Here is a 20,456-nt window from a genome sequence, read left to right on the forward strand (position 1 = left end):
ACAAAGAAACGCCTGTTCGCAGGGAGCCCGGCCCAGCCACCGCAGCCCCGCCCCCCCCCGGCTCCCAACAGAGGGGGGGCCAGTGCTCCCCAGGGCCAGGCGCCAGCCCAGGGTGGGGCTCAGCCCCACACGTGGCTCCTCCACCTGCCACACCACTCGCTGGGGCCCTGCGGGATGCGGATACCTGGGTGGGTGGGGGGGTCCAGCCCCCGTTACCCACCCCATGAGGATACCCCAGCACCCAGCAGTCCTCCAGGCTGGACCAACTCCCCTTGGGGTCCCCCCTGCTCCCCCCCAGGGGTTTTTCTCTAGGCCCAGCAGGGAGATGGTCCCCGCTGGCAGCCGGTCCAAGAGCCCCCGCACCCGTGGATGGGGCAGCAGCAGCCACGTGGCCGGGCAGAGCGCGGGCAGGGACCGGACACGTCAGCTCTGCCCTGGGCCCTTCCCTGGGCAGGATTGGCCCCTGCTGGCCACAGCACGAAGGACAGCCCAGCCCCATGGCCCTGCCAACGGGCGCTGCACCCCGGGGAGCACCCAGCACCCCACAGCCCCCGATGCCGCCGCTCCCTGCGGGGCAGCTGCCCTCCGCTGCGGGATGGCTCCGGGGGAGTCTGGCATTGCAGTTTATTGTAGGAAACCATGAAAATACAGCAATTGTAACAGAACCCAGGAGAAACTACAGCAGCTCGGATGGATCCCGGCACGGGAACGCCGGCACAGGCCCCGGCAGTGGATAGCGGCCCCGCACGGCTCCCGGCCGGGTCAGATCCCAACCCCGCGGCCCCAGCCCACCCTGGCTGCATGCGTTTTGGCACCAAATGCTGTCACGGGCGCCAGCTGTGTCCTGCCGGAGCACGCGCAGGCAGCAAGTGGGACGGTGCCCTGTGCAGGCAGGGGCACAGGCAGGGCTGGCTGAGCGTACGACTCCCCAGGGGACGGGGCAGAGCAGCCAGCGCGCTCTGCGGCCCCAGGGAGGGACCTGGTGGCGGCTGTGCCCAGCTGCGGTGGCTGTGCCCAGCTGCAGCACTACAGCCGGACGAGCCGCATTGAAAATGAGCCATTTTTAAAAAAAATCTTCACACCTCGTTCCAGCCCAGCCTCCCCCCGCCCTCTCTCCCCAAGCCCGGCTGCCTCCCCCACCCCAGCCAGCACCCAGCCTCTCCCCCCCACACCGTCACCCCCACCATCACCTGCCGCCCCCCTCCCCACACAGCCCCGCGTCCCGCTCGCACTCCCTTCCCCGGTCCATCTCTAGGGCTGAGCCTCTGCCAGGACCTGGCGCACCCTCTGCCCAGCTCTGCCCGCAGCCTCCAGCCAAGCTGGGGAAAGGGGCAGGCGGAGGGGGAGAGGAGGGGACGACAGAGCTGTCCCCATCCCCCCCCATCCCACAAAACAAATGCCTGGCCTGCTCCCAGCCAGCAGTAGGGCCGGGGCTGCCCTTGCTGTGCTCTGCTCCCTGCTCGCTCGTGTGCTCCCCCGGCCCTGGGGGCCGCTGGGCGATCGGGGGGGCACAGACGGCACGCATGCGGGGAGCACAGCACGGCTCAGTCCAGCTTGGCGAAGCCCCCGATGGTCACTTTACGCTCCTGTTTGTTGGCCACCAGCTCCTGGAGATGCAGGGCACCCCCTCCGATGAAGCAGAAGGCAGGGCAGACGGGCCCCGAGCAGTCCACACCGCACTCCCAGAGCTCACGGAAGGAGACTGCGTCGTAGAAGCTCACCTTGCCCTGCTCGTAGTCCAGGCAGATGCCGATGCGCGGGGGCAAGGGCACGGTACAGCCGTTGGGGTCACGAGAGGTGAGCGCCGACCCGTGCGAGAGCAAGATCTTGCCCATGCCGATGGTGAGGAAGGCGTAGGGCGGGGGCGCCTCCACCGTCGTGTCCTCTGCCCCGCTGTCGTGGCCGCTGTCGGGGTCATACCTGCAGGGAGAGGGACAGGCTGGGGGCTCCCCTCCGCGCCTCAGAGCCGGTGCCCAGCAGGGAGGCAGGAACAGGCAGAGGACTCCCCCCTGCACCCACCGAGCCCCCAGCCCCACTCACCTGGGGCTCACCACGTCCTGCGGCACCTGGAACCACTCCTGCAGCTTGCTCTCCAGCCCAACGCCCACCTTCACCAGGTAGGAGCTGGGGTCCACGCAGCAGGCCCAGTAGCTCTTGCCCTGCGTGATGGCCACGTCGCCGATGACCAGGTCGATGGAGAGGTGGCAGCTGGTCATGAGGCGCTCGGCGGCAAAGAGCATGGGAATGCCAGGGACGCTGCGCACGGCTCGCTGGTCCTTGCTGATGGCCAGCCGGTCCCGGTTGAAGCCCCAGCGGTTGTCCAGGAAGAAGTTGAGGACTGCAAAGAGGAGGGTGGGTGAGAAGGGCGGTGCGAGCGGCCGGCAGGGTGCTCTGGATGGGTGCTCCAAGCCCCCGGCACCCCTCACCTGGGGCGGGCGGCGTGTGCAGGTAGATGTCCTCGCTGTACTCCCCAAAGCCCGCCTTGTTGCAGCCCTTCACCCGGAGCACGTAGATGCTGTCGGTGTCCAGATACTCCACGAGGGCGCTGGTGCCGCGCACCTCCTCCCGCCGCTGCCACAGCTTCAGCCCCTTGGCCTTGGTGTCCGTCTTGCGGTACTCCACGGTGTAGTGCCAGGCGGGCGGCGAGTGCTGCGGCAGCCGCCAGCACAGGAAGATCTGGTCGTAGGCGTAGGTGCGCTGTGTGTCGATGACGGGGGCCTCGGGCGCTGCGGGGAGAGGCAGCGGCGGGCATCAGGCAGCATCCCCCCCCCCGGCAGGCGGGGAGGCGGCCAGACGCAGGGAGGGGGCATTCCGGACGGACGCACGGACGCACAACCAGCAGGACTCTAGGGGGATCTGACTGCAGAGACCGTGTGTAGGCACCAGAGGAGAGCGAGAGTCGGGGAGACAGAGGAGCTCGCTGCTGTGGGGCTCCAGGGACCAGACAGGCTGAGTGCAAGTCGGGGAGGGAGGAGAGAGAGAGAGAGAAAGAGAGAGGATGGAGGCAGCAGGAGAGGAGGAGGGGAGGAGATGGGGATGGCGGGGTGGTGTGAAGATGCCAGCAGTGCAGCAGGAGCAGGGTGGGAAGGGGGCGTAGAGAGATGAGGGGATGGCGGGTGGAAGTGGGGCGAGGAGGGGGACGGAAATGGGGCGAGGAGGGGGACGGAAATGGGGCGAGGAGGGGGACGGAGGGCAGGAGGAGCGGCAGCAGATGGAGGGGGGGCAGAGCCACCGCCTGCGGGCAGGATGGGGATGGAGGATGGCGGCGAAGCGGGGATGGGGCGGGAGTGGGGATGGAGGGATGGGACAGAGAGAGCGGGGCCGGCTCTGGGGCAGGGATGTGACTTGCCTCAGTTACTTCGGTGACGACTCAGCAGCGGCCGCAGCCTATAAACAAAGAGAGGTAGAAGCAGGTCTGAAAAGTGTTGCCAGCGGGTCCGGCAGGGCCACGCGGCTCCTGCCCTGCGGGGAAGCACCTGCCCTGGCAGCGGGGCAGCCTCCGCTCCGTACTCACCCTCCAGTGCTCCTGCTGCCCTTACCTGGCACCGTGGCCCTGCCTGTCCTGCCCCTTGGCCCAGCCGCCCTGGTGCAGGGCAGGGCAGGGGCAGGGATCACTTTGGGGGCTGCTGGGGCGGGGGCCGTCCCTGACGGGGAGGGGGAACCGGCAGATCCGCGAACGCCCGCCCGAGCGCAGCCCTCCGTGGCCGTGGCTGAGCTCTGGCTTCGAGGCGGGCAGGGAGCCACTCTGCCCGCAGGGGCTGCACCTCCACACGGGGCACAGCCGGTGCCCGGGTCCTGCTGCCTTTACCTCGGATGAAGGCCAGGTCGGTGAGCAGCTTCAGCTCCCTGCTGACGTCCAGCTGGAAGTGGCTGAAGGAGGCCGTGGCCGCAGGACGGAAGCTCTGCAGCGAGTCAGTGGCCCTGAGGATCCTGCAGCACGGGAGAGCAGGGACGTCAGGGTGACACGCGGCCGCCGCCTCGGGCCCTGACCCCCGCCGGCAGCCCCATGCCTGCGAGGGTCCCTGCGGCCCGGTACCTGTTGTGCAGCTGCTTGGCGGCCTGGACGAAGCAGGGGTGGTCGGTCTCCTTTAGCACCTCCTGGGCATAGCCCACCATGCCCGAGTTCTCCAGCATGGCCTGGTGCTCCTGGATCTGGCAGTGCAGGCTGGCCAGCCGCTCCTGCTGGCACTCCTCAATTGTCTGCAGCAGGGTCGCCCGCTTCTCCTCCAGCATGGCGCACAGCCCCTGGATCAGCTGCGACACCTCCTCCTTGGCCTGCGAGCCATTCACCTGCCGAGCACAGCAGGGTCAGCGTGCCACACGCCCTGGGACAGAGAGGGGACCCGCCTGGCAGTGCCACCCTCCCGCCCAGGGACAGCTTGGGGACAGGCAGGCGCCTTCCGCCCTCACCTCCGTGTGCTTCACCGTCTCCTCCAGCTCGGCAATCTGGGTCTGCACCGTGTCCTGGCTGCTCAGGATGTAGGCGAGGCTCTTCGTCAGCTTCTCCTGCAGGGAAGGAGGTGAGGCGAGGTGCCGGCAACCCCCGCGCCCCCAACCTGCACACCCCATCTGTGCCGGGGCTCTGCCGGTGCCCCCGATTCCTCCCCACCGAGCCCCATCCCTGCCCCGAGCGTGGCACCGGTGGCCCTTACCCTGAGGGCCTGGTAGGCGCTGAGCACCGGCGTGATCTTGTGGCTGGTGTGAGTGCGTCGCACGCGGCAGAGCTGGCACACCAGCCGCTGGCAGGTCTTGCAGTAGTGAGTCACCTCCTCCTTGTGCTCTGGGCACATCAGCCCCTGTGTGGGCACAGGGGAGGCTCAGTGGGGTTCCGCACCCACCCCCTTCTCTGGGCTGTCCCCCCCCAGCACCCACAAAATCCTGCGTGGTGAAGGAAGACCCCGATGGGGAGACCGTACCTTGGGGCGGAACGTGAGGGTGGGAGGTGTGGGCTCGTGCTGGGCTTTCTGGGTGCCCCACGGGTGGTAGAGCTTGAAGCACTCGTTGCAGAAGCTGGACTTGCACTCGGTGCAGCCCTTGGTGGCCTCCAGCTGCGGGGGCTTGCAGAACTGGCACATGATGGCGGCGCTGATGTTGATGGTCTGGCGGTAGCGCTCCACCACCCGCTCCAGTGTCAGGTTGCGGAAGAGGCTGCCCAAGCCCCGCTCGCCCAGGTCCACGTCCCGCTGGCAGGCCGGGCAGGGGAAGCTGACGGTCTGGGGGTGCACGGTGCCACGCTTGCGCCCCGGGTAGGTGCCGAAGCCTATGGGAGGGAGGCGGGGAAGGCATCAGGCGGGGCTCGGTGCCCCAGAGCCGCTCAGCCCTCCCGTGGGGGAGCCCACCAGGTCTGTCCCCGTCCCCTCCAGCCGTCCCACCTGACTTCAGGAGGCGGTCGAGGCGGTCGGGCTTGGGGACGGTGCGGCGTCCCAGGCGGGGGCTGCGGGTGGCGGGGGTGGCGGCGGGCGAGGAGGGCTCAGAGGTGGGGTCACAGCAGAGGTAGCCATGCTGCAGCAGCACCTCGCTGGCGCAGACGTGGCAGACGTTGTGCGCACAGGGCAGGGCCAGCGGCTGCTTGTACATCTCCTTGCACACCGGGCAGACCAGCTCCCGCTCCATGTTCTTCATGCTGGTCTGGGGAGAGAGGGGGGAGCGTCACCCGCTGCAGATGGGACCGGGGCTGAGATCAGGGCTGGGACCAGCAGTGGGGCCAGGATGAGGACCAGCACTGGGACCAGCACCAGGATGGGGAGGCGGCTGTGACCAGGATGGGGACTGGGGCCAGGATCAGCACTGGGACCAGAGCCAGGACCAACACCAAGTCTGTGATCAGGCCTGGGACCAGCACCAGGGCCACGGCCAGGATCAGGACCAGCATTGGGACCAGCACCAGAGGCACGGCCAGGATCAGGACCAGCACCAGAGCCATGGCCAGGATCAGGATCAGGACCAGCACCAGAGCCATGGCCAGGATCAGGACCAGGACCAGGATCAGGACCAGCACCAGAGCCACGGCCAGGATCAGGATCAGGACCAGCACCAGAGCCATGGCCAGGATCAGGACCAGCACTGGCACCGGGGCTGCGATGGGGACTGGGGCCTGCAGCAGGGGACCAGAGCCAGGACCAGTATCAGGGCCAGGACCAGGATGGGCACCAGGATCGGGGCCAGGATGGGGACCGGGCCCCCCACCCTCCGGTGTGCAGGCAGCTCTCGGTATTACCGGTGCTCCCGGCGGCGGCCCGGTGCGGGGGGGGTATGGATGGGGCCCGGTGCCGGCCTTCCCGGGGATCGCCGCCCGGCGGCCCCAGACCCGGTGGGTCGGGGCGCGGGTCCGAGGCCTCGCCGCGGCCTGCCCGGCCCTCAAGGGCACCCCCGCCGTCCCGCCCGCCCCCGCCATCGGGCCCCGCCGCGTTGCCATGGCGACGCCGGTCCCGGGAGAGCCCGGCCCGGCCGCCCCGCGGTGCTTCCCTCCCCCCCACCGTCGCCGCCGCCGCCGCTCACGCTGATGCGGACGAGCGCGTCCATGATGGAAGTGAAGGTCTGCAGGTCCTCGCCTTCGGCCATGGCTCCGCGCCCGCTCCCGGCGCCGGTCCCCGCGGCGGCGGCGGCAGAAGCGGCGGCCGCGGACGCCCCGGTCTGTTGCAGGGAGCGACGGAGCCGGGGGGAGGGCGGGGGGCGGCGGCGCGCATGCTCGGCGGGACCCGCCCCGACGGCGGCGGGGGGGCGGCGGCACCGGGATGCTCCCGCCGCGCCCCCGGGCATCCCCCGCCGAGCCCGTGCGGACGGCAGCGCGGGTCGGGGAGCGGCGCCTGGGGTGGACCCCGGGCGGGTTGAGCGGGGCGCCGGGGCCGGTACCGAGGCTGCTGGGGCTCCCGCGCCCCTGCCCCGGGGCCGCCCGCCGACCCCTCCCCGCCGCCCCCCCTCTCCCCGCCGCCGAGGGGCGCGCGAGCCGGCGGGGCCTGCAGCGCCGCGCCCGGCCGCCAGGGGGCCCCCGAGCCCACCGGAGCGCTGCGCCCGCGGGGCGGGGCCACCCGCGCATGCGCGCTGCCTCCCCTCCGCGCCTGATGCCGTGTCCCTCCCGGCGCGACCGCAGTGCGCCTGCGCAGAGCGGCGGCACCGGGACCGGCCTGGGACGGGACCGGGGGCGACGCCGTGGGGCACGATGGGTAACGGGGGACGGGACGGGGCCAAGGGGGCTGCGGGGCGAGCTGGGCCCGGGGTGGGGGGGGAGAAGCGGCCGAGGTGGGCCCGGAGGGGGGGCGGTCCGGGGGCATGGGGGAGCCGCCGGGGCCTGCGGGAAGGCCTGGGCCCGGGGGGCGGCCTCGGCCCCACGGTCCCTGTTGCTGTGGCGGCGGTAGCGCCGGTCCCTGCTGAGGCGGCCCCGCGGCCCCAGCCGTAGGCACGGGCACCTCCCTGGCGCTCTCCTCGCTGCTCTCGCTGCTGCTCTTCGCCGGGATGCAGATGTACAGCCGGCAGCTGGCCTCCACCGAGTGGCTGACCATCCAGGGCGGGCTGCTGGGCTCCGCGCTCTTCGTCTGCTCCCTCACCGTATCCTTTGGGGCCACGGGGAGCGGGTCTGGGGGTGCGGCACCCCGTTCTGTCCCTTAACCCTCTGGTCAGGCCTTCAACAACTTGGAGAACCTCATCTTCGGCAAGGGCTTCCAGGCCAAGATATTCCCTGAGAGTAAGTGCTGTGACGGGGCGGGAAAGAGGGGGAGCGTGCTGTCGTCTGAAGGCGTCGGGTGTACCGGCCCGTGGCAGGGCTGGGCTTGCAAAGGGCCCACGGTGTGACCCTGCCCTGTGTGTGCTCTGTCTGTGGGACCGAAGGGTCCCAGCCCTGCCCCGGGGGAAGGGCCCACCCTGGTAGTTCCTCCTGGGCTTTTCCCATGCTGTGGGTAGGTTTGTCCTGCTGCATCACTGCAGCCCTGGCCCCTGCTGCTCTGAGGCTGACGTGTCGAGGCAGCATGGCTGCATCTTATATCTCTCCTTTTTTTTTTTTTTTTTTTTTCCTGCAGTCCTTACCTGCCTCTTGCTGGCTCTCTTTGCCTCTGGCCTCATTCACCGAGTCTGTGTGACCACCTGGTAAGTCCAGAGCCTGCCCCAAAGGGTGGGGAGCAGCCGCTGTGGCTGCTGCCGGGGACCCTGATGGCTCATGCTTGCCGTTGGGAGGGGAACGGGGCACTGGGCACAGCCGAGGCTGGCCAGAGACCCCCAGGGTGGCCAGTGTTGGGCACCGCAGCACAGCAGGAGCGAAGGGGAAGGTATCGGTTCAGCCCTGGTGTGGTCCTGCCTGCCAGCAGCTGAGCAGCCTCTTCTTTCCTCGCAGCCTCATCTTCTCCATGGTCGGCCTCTACTACATCAACAAGATCTCCTCCACCCTCTATCAGTCTGCAGCGCCCGTCGCTGTTCCCGCCAAGGCTGTCGGCAAAGGCAGGAAGAGGAATTGATGTCCTGGCACAGCCCCTTCCTTGCCAGGCCGGACTGGGGCTCTCTGTTGCCCAATAAAGCCATTTCTTTGTAGCTTCTGGTCCCCATCTGCCTTGGGTTTGGTTCTCCCGCTGTGGTTTCCTCGCTGTGCCATGTGCCAGCGCGTCTGAGAGTGGTCCTGCTCACTCGTCCAGGCTGTGGCGGAGCCTGAGGGGGTTCTCCACCTGACTGGTGCCTGGGAGGGCTCGGTGCAGCCTGGCAGAGCGTGGCCGGGGCGGGAAGGCAGCTGCCGACAACCCCCCCCCCGCTGCTTCGCAGGGAAAATGTGCTGACAGCGTCTCTCTCGTCTGCCTGGACCTGCAAGAGAGGAAAATCCCAGCGGAGCTGGGCGGGTCGCAGCAGGCTCCGGTGCCTGAGGGGCTTGGCCGGCCGGAGGGGGGCGGGGGGCTGCGGGGGTCCCGGTGGCTCGGGGCTCCGGTGGGGGAGGGGGAGCCGCGCAGGGTGAAGCTCTGTCCCCAGCTAGGGCCGAGCCCCTGCGCTGGCACGGCCAAGGCTGCCGGCGCTTGGCAGGGGAAGGCAGACCCGTCCGTGCCCTCCCCGGGTCGTGCAGAGAGCCGCGGGGCACCGGGGGCTGCCCCGGGGAGGGGGGCGGGGGGGATGGCTGCCTTGAGAAGGGCCCGGGCCCCGCGAGCCGTGGGAAGGCAGGACAGGCCTGCTCCCACGCCGAGCCCCCGCCGCGGCCGGACGCGGAGGAAACCAGGTGCTTCCTGCGGCCGCCCCGGTCCGGCGCTTCCTGCGGCACCGGAGCTCACCCGGGGGTGGGGTCCGCCCGGCCCGCAGGGGGCGCCCCGCAGCCTCCCGCCGCGCATGCGCCGTGCGACGCGGCTCCGCACTACAGCTCCCAGCGGCCCCCGCGCTGTCGTGACGTCATCGCCGCGACGGGGAGAGCGCGGGCGCGGGGCCCGGGACCGATCCAGGTGGGGGCGGGGGCCGGTACCGGCAGCCGGGGGCGGGGCCAGGGCCGGGGCTTCGGCCCACTCGGAGGGGTTCGGGGCCGGTTGGCGAAGGCCCAGAGGGGTTCGGGAGGCCCCGGAGGGGGCCGGCGGTGCTCGGAGGGGACCGGGCCCGGCCCGGTTGGGGCGGGGGGGGGAGCCGGTGCGGGGCGCGGGTCGGTCCGTCTGTCACGGCCCCTCTCTCCGCAGGCCGCCATGACCAAGCTGGGGCAGTGGCTGTGTGGACTCGCCTTGCTGGGCTCGGCCTGGGCCGCGCTGGCGCTGGCGCCGCCGGGGCTGCGGCTACCGGCCCCGTACCGACAGGCCCTGCTGCCCCTGCCCGTCTACCTGCTGGTGGCCTTCGGCTGCTACTCCCTGGCCACCGTGGGCTACCGCCTGGCCACCTTCAATGACTGCGAGGAGGCGGCTGCCGAGCTGCAGGAGCACATCAGCGCGGCGCGGGCGGACCTGCGCCGACGAGGGCTGCGCTTCTGACCCCAATAAAGCTGAGGACGGCGGCTGCCTGTGGCGTACGGTGCTCGCGGGGGGCCGGGGGGCCTCCGGCTGCGGCTCACCTCTGGGCGGTGCTGCCTTGGTTGGGGGCTACAGGCAGCCAAGAACCCTGGGGCGCTGCTCAGAGCCGCGCTGGTGGGAAATCGCTCGTCTCTCCCTCGTGTGAGGCTGGCGTTCAGGGAGGAGGGGTCTGCACGCAGGCCCGGGGTCCCACTCAGCGCTTCCACCACCCTGCAGAGGCTTCAGGGAGCCCGGCCGGTCCCAGCCCGTCCTCTCCCTCTCTGAGCTTCTTAGAGCTTGGCTCTCGAGGCAGGGATGCAAGGTGGCGAGGACAGGATCAGGCCTCGCCCCACAGGCCTGCGGCGTTCCCGGCTGCCCTTCAGATGTGGTTCACACCGTCAGGTGGGAGCTGGAGAAGACTCATCCCGGCATCGCTGGCTGGTTTCCAGGAGAAGGAGAAGAGAGGCTGGCTGGGTGGAGCAGGCGGCACAGCCTTTAAAATGCAGAGTGCCCAGAGCCTGTGGTCTCCCCCGGCCTGCCGGGGCGGCTCAGCCCGTGCTGGGGGGCTGCTCCCTGCTCCTGCGAGTGCAGCGGCTGCCGCTCATCTGCCGCAACCTTCGCGGGCAGCGGCAGGCAGACGTGCCGGAGCACCGCGCCGGGCTTCTGGGGAAGGGGGGTGGGCACCCTGCAGCGGAGGTGTCCCTGCGGCAGGTGGGGGGGGGGGCTCTGGCTGGCCTCTGTCCGGGGGTGCCCCTCTGTCCGGGGCTGCCTGGGACCCGGCGCTGCCGGCCCAGCTGGAAGAGCTGTGCGGCTGGTGGTGACGCATGCCGGGGCCTGCCTTCCTGGCAGCCTCCCCAGCTTCTTCGCATACCAGCCAAAGGACTTTCTTGTTTTTAATTATCGGCTGCGCATCCTTCTGCAAAAAGGAGCAGTTGGTATCATGAGGGAGGACTCGGGCTAATTAGCAGGAGCGACTAATTAGCTGTTTCCTGAGCAACAATGGCAGCTCAGAGCAGGGTGGGCAGCTCCTGTGGTCTTGCCTGTGTGCGGCTGTTTGTGGGATGGCACCACCCCAGATTTGGCGAAGCGGTGCCTTTCTGGGGCAGGGACCGCAGCCTTGGTGCAGGGCAAGGACAGCAGCCCTCCCTGGGCTACTTGTGGCCCTCTGCAGGCTACTCATGGCCATCCAGGGGCTACTCCCAGCCCTCCAGCAGCTCAGCAGGCAGCAGCACGATGGCAGCTTCTCCCTGTACGGACACATGCCCGCTGCAGGCGTTTGTGTCCCCGGGAGATGCTCCGCTTGCCTCCGGCCTCGCACGTGGGGCTGTGTCGTGGCCGCTCCTGCGAGCCACTCGCAGCACACACCAGCCGGAGCAACCAGTCAGCAGCCAAGGTTCTGCCTGGTGTGTCAGTGGGGAAAGCTGCCCTCTCCCAAGGCGGTTGGTCCTTCACCAGGGCTGGGAGCTGCACCTCGGTGCTGGGGTGGGGAGCAGGGGCTCCTCCCCGCTGGGAAACAGGGCTGCTGCGGCTGGGGGAGCGAGCGTGGCCCCAGGGCGAGTCCCTGGGGCAGAGACACCTGCAAGTGCAGCCAGTGCGGGCGAGGGGAGCCCCAGCTCCGCAGCAGCAAGATGGAGCACGCCGGGCAAGCCCGGCAGCCATGCCGGCTGGAGTTGTGTGCCGCAGCACAGCGGGAGCTCGTCTTCCCCTCCAGCCACCACTCTCATCTCGGCCCTGTTCCTGCCGCTCACCTCTGTATTGATTTTTCCCAGGCCACGTCGCAAGGTGTAAACGAGCGTCTGAGCCGTAGCACGGGCTCTGCCAAAGTCGTCACCGCTTCCTTAATCCGGCTTGCGTCATCCGGGATGGAGGATGTGCCCGTGCCGATGGAGCTGCAGGGAACGATGGGGCTCCTTGTCCTGGGGGGGGGGGGTCTCCCGCCCCCGCAAGAGGGAACACGCCGCATTTCACAAGGCTCCGGTTTCTGTTGTGTAATTTGGTCACCCAAACACGCTCCTGTCCCCTCCGCTGATGCACTTGCCCGATAGCTTCATTCCAGTTCATTGTTAATTTGTTAATTGAGTTTGGGTCGATGCCAACGGCCACCTGATTTGTGCACACTCAGTTGTTGTGGTTTTAGCGAGGATTTTAATCGATGATAAGTTTGCTGGCATTGCGGCCGGTAGCAAGTTCCACATCAAAGCTGCAGAACGGACTTTTCTTTCCCTGTTGCGACCGGTGTCACCGTGCTGCTGCTCAGCGCAGTCAGAGCAGCCTTCCCCAGCAGCGCTGCTGTCCTCGGGTCCCCTCCCTGCCCCATCCCAGCCCCATACCTGCTCCCTTCCTGGGGCTGGCGCTTCCTCGCTGCTGGAAGGTGGGTGCTGCCGGAGGAGGGTTTGCTGGAGCCCATGGGGTGCCAGGATGAGCCCCCACCATCTGCAGGGACACCGGTCTGCACCCAGCACACCAGGAGAGAGCGGGACAACAATCAGGAGCTGGGAAGAGTCTCTGATTTATTAAAAGGCACTTAAATTCATACAAAAGAGACGCAGGGCTGCCTGGCAGCCCCAGCCCGGCGCTGTGGCAGAGCTGTGGGCATGGAAGACTGTCCAGGGGTCCCCAGGGACAGCCACGGGACTGGACTGGGGCAGCGGGCTCCTGCCAGCCCAAAGGCATCGCTGAGACCAACCCACCCATCACCAAAGGACCAGGGGCTGGAGGGACGCCGGTGAGGGCGAACCACGGCAGCAGAGGCAGGAGATGCCCTCCTGGCGCCCCGGTCTTGCCAGGAGCGGGTGGCCATAGGCTGAGGGGGACAGCAGCACCGTGGTGGCACCCGGGGCTCAGTGGCCGGGGCCAGTCTGCGCTGGAGCAAACTGGCGGGGGGGGGGGGGGAAACGGGCACTGGGGGCTCCTTCATCGATCTGCGAGGACATGAGGTCCTTCCTTGGGGGGGCCACCTCAGGTGTGCAGGAGTCTGTAGGCCTTGTCCTGGCCCGGCGGGTACCGCCTGAAGAGCCAGAACCGCACGACGCTGGTAACGATCCCCGGCACGTTCGGGACCTGCGGGAGGACATGGAGTGGGGAGCAGATCTACCCAGCTCGCTGCCCTCCCCCACTGCCGCTCCACCAGCCCCGCGTTGCCGGGGGAGATTTATTGGCCTTATACCATCTAATTAATTAGAATCAATACTCATCTCGCTGAGCCTAGTCACGAGCTCTGCTGTGTGACACAGACGACGCCGGACGGGGGCCGGTCTGGTGCCAACCGCTCAGCTGAACGCAGTGGGGGGGAACGGGAAGGGATGGCACGGGACGGAACAGGATGGGATGGAACAGGATGGAACAGGATGGCATGGGATGGCATGGAATGGAACACGATGGGATGGCATGGTGTGGGATGGCACGGAATGGGATGGCTTGGAATGGGATGGAACGGGATGAGATGGCATGGAATAGAATGGGATAGGAGAGCAGCCCTCGGCCACCTGCTGCCCCAACCCACCATGATGTAGAGGTCGTTGAGCTGCAGGCCATAGAGCGTCCAGCTGGTGGAGGCCAGGAAGGTGGTGACAGTCAGAGGGAAGGACAGGCAGCGTGTCGACTTGCTCCGGACAATCTTGGCCTGCAGAAACAAATGTCAGGCTCGTCCCAGGCTGGGCAGCCCCAGTACCAGCATGGCCCCCCCCCCCCCAGCCCCACACACCAGGTCAGCCAGCGGTGACAAGTACATGCTGATGGTGAAGACACTGCAGAAGAGCCCCAGGGATGCCAAACGCATCTGCGCATCGGCAGTCAGGAGGGTGAAATAGCCATAGCCAGCAGTCAGCACGGCCAGGAGCAGCAGGGTCTGCAGCAGCGCAGGGCACTGAGGCAGAGAGGAGGGGACAGTCAGGGCGAGGGTCCCGCCCGTTCACCCCATCAACCCAGCCAGGCCGACCCCACCTTTGCAGGGCTGTAGTAGAGATATGCCAGGATGTAGAGGGTCTGCAGGGCCGCCCCGATGGTGTTGACGGTGATCAGTGTCCAGTCTGGCTTCAAGCAGCCATAGCCCAGCCAGCTCAGATTGCTGCAGGGCAAACAGCACAGGCGCTCGATGCTGCGGTCTGGGGGCTTCTGCCCTCCCCCACTGCCATGTTACACCTCCCCAGTTGCGTGGGACACCCCCCCCCCCGGGCTCGACCCCGCTGTACTTGGCATTGGTGGTGAGGAAGGGCAGGAACTGGATGTTCTCCACGCTCTTGGTTGCCAACATCTGGCGCAGGTCGGACCTGGGGAGAGTGGAGGGGAGTGGCCCGCTGGGTGCCCGGCACCATGGGGGTGGGGGGGAGTGTGCCATGCTGGGGGGGCTACAATCTTTGCAGTCAGCATGAACCCCCCCAAAACCACGCACCCTGAAATACTCCCAGCCCCCCCACCGCACTTGTGACCACCCCTCCTCCAGCCCCTACGCCCTCGGTGCCCCCCCCCCGCACCCCCAGACCCCCTCGTTCCCCACCATCCTTTGCCTTCACCTTTGTCACCCCCCCCAGCCCCAGCCCCCCCCCAGTGCCTGCCACACTGCACCCCTCAATTCCTCTCCCACCGCACCCCCCCGAACTGCCCCGCTGCCCTCCCCATTGCACCCCCAAACCTCCCCTCCTCTCCCCCGCCGCCGCCCGGGCGCTCACAGGCCGGTGCCGAACATGGCGAGGGTGCAGGCCAGGCAGACGGCGCCGAGCAGCGGGGCCATGCCGGGCCGCGGCACCGGCGGCAGCGGGGGCGGTGCTGCCCGGGGCGGGGCGGGACGCACTACCGGGGAGGGACCGGCCGCGACACCGGGCGGGGAGGGCCAGGCACCGGGCAGACAGCCCCTGGGGTGCCCCACCGCGTCGGGCCGAGCAGCCCCGACACCACCGCGATGGGCAGGGGCCGCCCCCACGGCGGGGGGCACGGCACACGCAGAGCCCCGCACCCCCGGGACCCCACGTCTCCCTTCCCAGCGCCACGTCCCCACGCACCCAGCGCCTCAGGGGGGTCCTGGGGCCCGGCCAGCCCCCCCCCCCCCCCAGCAGCCGCTGCCCCAGGCCTGGAAGCTCATCCCGGAAGGGGGGGGGCACCCCCCAGCCCCTGGGAGGCCTTTCTGTCACCAGATAAGAACAAGTGATAGCCCAGCCAGCCCTGCTGTGGCACTTTTCCACTTCAAAGCCCTGTGCAAACACCAGCCAATTAATTAATTAACCAGCACAAATGCCCCACATGGGCCATTCCTCCTTCCAAGGCCAGGCACAGCCAGGAAAGCCCAGCCCCATGGCACAGGCCCCTTGTCATCGCCCCCCCCCCCCCCCCCCCCCAGCCACTGGTGCTCAGCATGGTCTTAGTTATTTATTCAAGACAATCATATAAAAACTCCCATGTTAGAAAGCTGTACAAATTGGGGCAGGCAAAGCACCCACACAGGGTGCCGCTGGGGGGGGTCCCCTCTGACACCCGGCAGAGGGGAGGGGAAGGTGCAGGGTGGGGGCAGCTCTCACTGTCCCTGTGTGCATGGGGGGGGATTAAGGGGGGGGGGGGCTCCTACAGCCCCGCTCTGCAGGCAGCACCTGGCCAGCCACAGGGCCAGCACTGCGTCCCCGCCTGCAGGACACGACACAGCCTGAGCCCCCAGCAGAGACCCAAGGGCTGTTCACAGGCAAGCTCAGCTCCTGGGGCAGGGGTGCCAGCCCCCATGCCCCTCCAGTCCGGGGGCACGCAGCCCCTCCAGCCCCAGGCTCATGCTCAGTCTCCAGCTGCCAAGAGCATCCTGCCCACAAGGGCCAGGGGAGCTGTGGCAGCCCGAGGGCTTTGGCTGCTCAGCTAAGCTTCGGGCCCTCCAGCCCTGTAATACTGACAAATCCTTTCCTTGCCCAGATGTGCGCAGGGCAGGTCGCCCAGGGTGCATGTGAGGACCACGGGGTCTGAACATCCCGGCTCTGTCCCCAGCAGCCGCAGCCTTGGTCTGTCAGGGCACGGCGGGGCGGCTCACAGCCCCTGCGGCACCAAGAGGGGCAGGAGGAGGCTGATGAAGGTGAAGGGGCTGCTGCCCCGCATCGCTGAGTTCTGCCCCACGCTCCTCAGCACGTGAGCTGCTGCATCGTCTGCAGGGAGAGAGGAGCTGTGAGCGTCCCTGAGGGAGGTGCCATGCCCCAAGCCAGCACCGCATCAGCCCATGCAGAGCTGCCGCCCTCCCTGCTGCCCAATTTCCCCCCCCCACCAGGAGAACACTGGCCTCAGCCCAACTTCTGCCAGCCCCACGGCCACCCAGACCCATCTGCCCACCTGCAGCCACCAACCTACCTGCCTGGATCCTCCCCTTCTGGGTAGAGGCAGGGACAGGCAGCACCTGAGCTGCAAAGCAAACGCAGGGTCAGGCAGGTGAAGAGCAGCTCCCCGAGCCCCAGCAGCCATGTTTCACCGGGGGCCATTCCCTCGTAGCCGCCGGCACCTTCCTGGCCGAGACGCATGCTCCCACACCCCAGCGCTGGCGGGGGGCCACGGCCTGGCTGTGACTCAGCTCAGGAAAGGCCGAGCCGGGGACCAAGGCTGTGAGCAGGAAGGGGGGGGCTGGGTAGCATTGAGGGCCTGGGCGATACTCACTGCCTTTCCCAGCCACTGTCACCTTCAGCTTCAGGCACGCTTCCCCGCGGTGGTGAATGGGCTTGGCTGCAAGGGAGGATGCGGGTTAGGGGGCAGGGGAGGAAGCCTAGCAGGGTCCTCAGCCCCGCAGCAGCCCCCCCAGACACTCACAGATGTAGTAGTAGCTGTGCCCCTCCTTGAACTCCTTGCCTAGCGTGAAGGGGGTAAAGCGCTGGAACTTCTCCGAGAACTTCTCTGGGCCGTGCAGGGCGTTGGGCTTGTTGCACTCCCAGCGGATCTGCTTCTTGGAGTGGGGCTTGCAGGCCTCGTACTCCTCGGACTCCACCAAGTAGAGGGTGTAGCACTCCATGGCATGGGGGTCCACGCTCTCGTCTTCGTAGTGCGGACAGATAATGTCCAGGTAGTCGTTGAGGCGCACCTCCACCGTGTAGTTGTTCCACAGGAACCTTGCAGCAGGAGTGGGGGGGGTCAGCACCAGCAGGGAGAGGCACGGGGGTGCTCCCTTTCCCCTGCACCCCCAAATCCCTCACGCTGATTAGCGAGGCCAAGGGAGAGCAGCCTGCTGCCTACAGCAGCTCCTCGGAGCCTGAGACAGGGCAGCCTTCAGTGCACCCTTACCCTGTGCAGCGTCCCACCGTGCCCAGGCTGGCTCGGGGAGGAGCCCCCCCCCAAGACCAGCCCCCCCCCCCCCCAGAGGGCGAGCGCACCCCCTTTTCCCCACGTTCCCCTGCAGCCAGGGAGCGGGGAGGGGGCCCGCCGGGACACGCACCCTGCCCGTCCCAAAGCTCCCGGAGCCAGGAGGCGGCGGCAGCTCTCGCCCGTGGGGCAGCCGGCCCGGCTCCAGCGCCTGCTGCTCCCCACACCTCACCCGGGGGGGGGACAGAAGGGACTGGCAGCTGGCCAGGGGCCTCTGCGGGGTCCCCTCACCCCAGAAGGGCACAACCACCCACTGGGGACAGGCCCCGGTCACAAAAGCCTGCGGGACCCGGTCCCCTAGGGCCGGGGGGAGGGGGGGAACCAGCCCTACAATCTGGGGGGGTGCGGGGGGTGCCCCACACCTGGGGGACAGGGCCTGCAGAGGGGGGGCACTCACCGGGGGTTGGAGCTGTTCCAGAAGACGGTGTGGCGCTCGGCCGCCGCCGCCCAGCACAGCCCCAGCAGGGCCAGGGGCACCCAGCACCGCTCCATGCGCTCCGCGGGGCCGCTCGGCCGGGCGGGCACCGCGCCCGGCCCCCGCTTTAAGTACGGCCCCGCCGCCGCCCCGCCCGCCCCCTGCGCCCCGCCCCGCGCACCGGGGCCGAGACACAACAACAACAACACCGGCAGCGCGGCGGGGCGCCGGCCCCACGCTCCCCCCACGCTCCACCGCAACCGGGCAGGGACCCCCCCCCCGGCCCCCCCCCCACACCGGGGGGGCTGGGGGGGGCGGGATGCGGGGGGCGGGGGGGGGGGGAAGGTGGCTGGGGGTGGGTAGTGCCCGGCGGCACCGCCACTCGTTGTCTCGCGTGTTCGTGGGCATGGGGTGACCCCCGGCTGCGGCACCGGGGTGACGGGGTGAGGCCCGGCTGTTCCCCGCGGGAGGCAGCATGAACCCCGGGGGGCTGGGGCAAAGGGTCAGAGCCGTGACTGTCCCCCCCCTCGCCAGCGGGCAGTGGCCGGCCGTGGGGTACAGCTGAGGGGGGGACCCTGCAGGCCTGTCCCCCTTTCAGCCGTCACCATGGGAACCCCCTCGTCTGAGATGCTGGGGGACATCAGGAGCTCCTGGGCAAGCGGGGCTTGGGGAGCCGCAGTGGCTGCTGCGAGGGTGCTGGGGACCCGAAGGGCTGGGGGTGGCAGGGGCAGCCCCCCCCCCTTTATCAGCTGCCTCTGCTCTCCCAGGGCTTTGCTCTAGCATGTGTCCCCCGCCCAGCCGTCCCTGACTCCGTTTGCTCAATATTGTGAAATTCCCCCCGTGACCCCCCCAGTGCAGGGCGGGGGGCTGCGGGCGCAGCGGGCACATTGCTGGCTGCCTGGTGGGGAGCACGGCGGCTCGCTATCTGCTCCCATCTGCCCCCGACACCGATCCATCCTTGTTAAGCCCGGCAGAGAGATGCTTCACCGCCGTGTTGTGAAGTGATAACTCAGCCGCATTTGCAAAACAACTTTCCTCTTGTTTATTACATAATGATCCATTGATTGTGGGTAATGTTGCATGCCCGCCGCTGCAGCCGTGTGCGGAGCACTCCCCTGGCATGCTGGAGGGGCTTGGGCAGGCGCCGGCACCGCGGCTGTAACCGGAGAGCGGCTGTCGGCTCTGGCAAACTGAGGGCTCCCATGGGGCCGGGGTTGTGGGGCTGGGTGCCCTGTGTTCCACCCACATCCCTCGTGTCCTCCCCACATCCCGGCCTCTCTCCCCACCCTCGGCTCCTGTGGGAGGGGGACACGCTTCTGCCCTTTCATCCTCCCTCGTTGCGGCCAGGCCTGACATCATCCCCTGCACCATAATGACTGTGCGAGGCCTCCTGCTCCCGGGAATCTGGCACTGCTGGGGCTTGTACAGAGGAGCCACCTCCCGGGAACCCTCCTGGGGCCGCAGCCCGCTGGGATCAGAGATCCGGAGTGTGGCACACACAAGCTGAGGGCACAGCGGACAGTGGTGGGAGCTGGTCAGCACCGCAGCTGCTTCCCTCCCCGGGGTCCTGCCATCGCCCCCGTACTGCCCCCACCACGCCAGAGGCAGGCTGCACCTTTGCCGGGTGCTTGGGGAAACTGAGGCAGGGAGCAGTGATGGGGGGGCTGTGCGGACCCTGGCAAAGCCCAGCGCCCGAGGCTGTCCAACCCCCGCAGGGCTGGTGCAAGCCCTGGGAGGTGACGAAACTCCTGGAGCACCACGCTGGACCCTTTCCGTGGGACTGGGATGTGGTACCCAGCACCGTCAGCTGAGGGGCTCCCCCATGCCCTGCACCATGGTCCCCTGCCCCAGGGCAGGGCCACCAGCACACAGGGACAGGGCTGGGGACCAAGGCCACTGGGACCTGGCCGGGTCCCAGCGTCACTGCTGTGCCTGGCCCACGGCATCGGTGGCTGGACCAGGGGAGGAAGGACAAGCACGTGTCCCCTGCTGGGCACAGCCCGAGGGACAAGCCAGGGCTGGAGGGTGCCCCAGTACCACCCTGTGCTGGATCACCTGGGCCCAACAGTGTAAGACGAACCGCGGCGGGGATGAGGTGACCGTCAGGGTGGGCAGCACCTGGTGCAGGATGGGCAGAGCCCCACGCAGGGTGGGCGCCTACCTGCAGTGGCACCGGGGGTGCCAGCGGTGGTACGCATGTGCGTGCGGTCACGGCCATACTGTCTGGTGTGTGTGAGGCTGGGGACTGCCCTGGGTGACCATGGGATGGGGTCGGTGCCCGCACAGACAGGGCTCTTGCCGCGCCGGCTGCAGTTTGCAGGACAAAGGTGAAGCCTTTTCGCGCTGTAAACACTCGCGGCAGAGCGGCATGGGGCAGGTGGGGCCGGCCAGAGGCCACGGAGCTTGTGACAAACTATTTATGGTTTCACGGCTCGGGACACCCAGGTGTGCCCCATCCCCTGCCTGGGCTGACGTCACCAGCCACGAGGCTGGGGGAGGAAGAAGAGCCGTCCAGTCCGCGGCTGGGAGCAAAGGCCACGGTGACGTGCCGCACTGGCTGCGTGCAGCCCAGCAGGTAGGCACGGCCCGATGCCAGGCTGCGCGTGGCAGGGGCTGAGCCGCATCCCCGAGGCTGGCTGGCCACGCCAGGCCCTTACGCGTTTGGCCGGAGAGCGGGATGTACCCAGCCCTGCCCGGGGAGGACAGATGCTGCCATGGGGTGATGCAAAGCCTCGTGCCGCACAGCCGGTCCAGGCGCACACCCTGTGCCCAGAGCCAGACCTGCTGCTGGGGCTGTGAACCCC

General features: G+C 68.7%; 5 protein-coding genes across 7 annotated transcripts; 2 read left to right on the plus strand and 3 right to left on the minus strand.

Moving 5' to 3' along the window:
* Positions 1-1,222: 1,222 nt before the first annotated feature.
* TRIM46 (tripartite motif containing 46) lies at positions 1,223-6,632 on the minus strand. Its single transcript, XM_054806659.1, has 10 exons — positions 6,499-6,632; positions 5,373-5,628; positions 4,917-5,260; positions 4,653-4,796; positions 4,411-4,506; positions 4,037-4,290; positions 3,809-3,930; positions 2,427-2,726; positions 2,041-2,338; positions 1,223-1,920 (listed from the first exon to the last, which is right to left on the minus strand). The coding sequence occupies exons 1-10, from the start codon at positions 6,559-6,561 to the stop codon at positions 1,545-1,547; spliced, it is 2,253 nt and encodes a 750-aa protein (XP_054662634.1). The 5' UTR covers positions 6,562-6,632; the 3' UTR covers positions 1,223-1,544.
* KRTCAP2 (keratinocyte associated protein 2) lies at positions 6,521-8,517 on the plus strand. Of its 2 annotated transcripts, none has more exons than XM_054806660.1 (5): positions 6,521-7,163; positions 7,391-7,545; positions 7,618-7,681; positions 8,013-8,079; positions 8,324-8,517. In XM_054806660.1, the coding sequence occupies exons 1-5, from the start codon at positions 6,521-6,523 to the stop codon at positions 8,442-8,444; spliced, it is 1,050 nt and encodes a 349-aa protein (XP_054662635.1). In that variant the 3' UTR covers positions 8,445-8,517. The 2 variants fall into 2 exon arrangements, with proteins under 2 accessions (XP_054662635.1, XP_054662636.1); XM_054806661.1 differs by having other exon boundaries at positions 7,030-7,163; positions 7,356-7,545.
* Positions 8,518-9,334: 817 nt separating this feature from the next.
* DPM3 (dolichyl-phosphate mannosyltransferase subunit 3, regulatory) lies at positions 9,335-11,958 on the plus strand. The gene is made up of 2 exons (XM_054806569.1): positions 9,335-9,401; positions 9,627-11,958. The coding sequence occupies exon 2, from the start codon at positions 9,633-9,635 to the stop codon at positions 9,909-9,911; it is 279 nt and encodes a 92-aa protein (XP_054662544.1). The 5' UTR covers positions 9,335-9,401; positions 9,627-9,632; the 3' UTR covers positions 9,912-11,958.
* Positions 11,959-12,414: 456 nt separating this feature from the next.
* On the minus strand, positions 12,415-15,127 carry SLC50A1 (solute carrier family 50 member 1). Of its 2 annotated transcripts, XM_054806570.1 has the most exons (6): positions 14,597-14,926; positions 14,120-14,197; positions 13,872-13,995; positions 13,633-13,794; positions 13,432-13,551; positions 12,415-12,989 (listed from the first exon to the last, which is right to left on the minus strand). In XM_054806570.1, exons 1-6 carry the CDS (start codon positions 14,656-14,658, stop codon positions 12,888-12,890), a joined length of 648 nt encoding a protein of 215 aa, XP_054662545.1. In that variant the 5' UTR covers positions 14,659-14,926; the 3' UTR covers positions 12,415-12,887. The 2 variants fall into 2 exon arrangements, with proteins under 2 accessions (XP_054662545.1, XP_054662546.1); XM_054806571.1 differs by lacking the exon at positions 13,633-13,794 and having other exon boundaries at positions 14,597-15,127.
* A 150-nt stretch (positions 15,128-15,277) lies between these two features.
* Positions 15,278-17,771, minus strand: EFNA1 (ephrin A1). The gene is made up of 5 exons (XM_054806572.1): positions 17,635-17,771; positions 16,692-16,987; positions 16,542-16,607; positions 16,242-16,292; positions 15,278-16,042 (listed from the first exon to the last, which is right to left on the minus strand). The coding sequence occupies exons 1-5, from the start codon at positions 17,727-17,729 to the stop codon at positions 15,927-15,929; spliced, it is 624 nt and encodes a 207-aa protein (XP_054662547.1). The 5' UTR covers positions 17,730-17,771; the 3' UTR covers positions 15,278-15,926.
* Between the last annotated feature and the right edge of the window lie 2,685 nt (positions 17,772-20,456).

The sequence above is a fragment of the Grus americana genome, chromosome 29 (assembly GCF_028858705.1).
Source record: "Grus americana isolate bGruAme1 chromosome 29, bGruAme1.mat, whole genome shotgun sequence".
Taxonomy (NCBI): Eukaryota; Metazoa; Chordata; class Aves; order Gruiformes; family Gruidae; genus Grus; species Grus americana.

What these genes read in the sequence shown, in the direction of transcription:
- TRIM46 (XM_054806659.1), bottom strand. Translation starts at nt 6,561, where the DNA reads ATGGCCGAAGGCGAGGACCTGCAGACCTTCACTTCCATCATGGACGCG. An exon ending in GCGCCTACCAGGCCCTCAGG is followed by an intron (nt 4,507 to 4,652) that starts GTAAGGGCCACC and finishes CCTTCCCTGCAG; the next exon opens with GAGAAGCTGACGAAGAGCCT. An exon ending in CAGGACGTGGTGAGCCCCAG is followed by an intron (nt 1,921 to 2,040) that starts GTGAGTGGGGCT and finishes CTCTCCCTGCAG; the next exon opens with GTATGACCCCGACAGCGGCC.
- SLC50A1 (XM_054806570.1), bottom strand. Translation starts at nt 14,658, where the DNA reads ATGGCCCCGCTGCTCGGCGCCGTCTGCCTGGCCTGCACCCTCGCCATG. An exon ending in GCCATGTTCGGCACCGGCCT is followed by an intron (nt 14,198 to 14,596) that starts GTGAGCGCCCGG and finishes CACTCTCCCCAG; the next exon opens with GTCCGACCTGCGCCAGATGT. An exon ending in TTCCTCACCACCAATGCCAA is followed by an intron (nt 13,996 to 14,119) that starts GTACAGCGGGGT and finishes TTTGCCCTGCAG; the next exon opens with CAATCTGAGCTGGCTGGGCT.
- DPM3 (XM_054806569.1), top strand. Translation starts at nt 9,633, where the DNA reads ATGACCAAGCTGGGGCAGTGGCTGTGTGGACTCGCCTTGCTGGGCTCG.
- EFNA1 (XM_054806572.1), bottom strand. Translation starts at nt 17,729, where the DNA reads ATGGAGCGGTGCTGGGTGCCCCTGGCCCTGCTGGGGCTGTGCTGGGCG. An exon ending in TGGAACAGCTCCAACCCCCG is followed by an intron (nt 16,988 to 17,634) that starts GTGAGTGCCCCC and finishes TCCTGCTGCAAG; the next exon opens with GTTCCTGTGGAACAACTACA. An exon ending in GAAGGGGAGGATCCAGGCAG is followed by an intron (nt 16,043 to 16,241) that starts GTAGGTTGGTGG and finishes CTCTCCCTGCAG; the next exon opens with ACGATGCAGCAGCTCACGTG.
- KRTCAP2 (XM_054806660.1), top strand. Translation starts at nt 6,521, where the DNA reads ATGATGGAAGTGAAGGTCTGCAGGTCCTCGCCTTCGGCCATGGCTCCG. An exon ending in TCTTCGTCTGCTCCCTCACC is followed by an intron (nt 7,546 to 7,617) that starts GTATCCTTTGGG and finishes CCCTCTGGTCAG; the next exon opens with GCCTTCAACAACTTGGAGAA. An exon ending in GGCCAAGATATTCCCTGAGA is followed by an intron (nt 7,682 to 8,012) that starts GTAAGTGCTGTG and finishes TTTTTCCTGCAG; the next exon opens with TCCTTACCTGCCTCTTGCTG.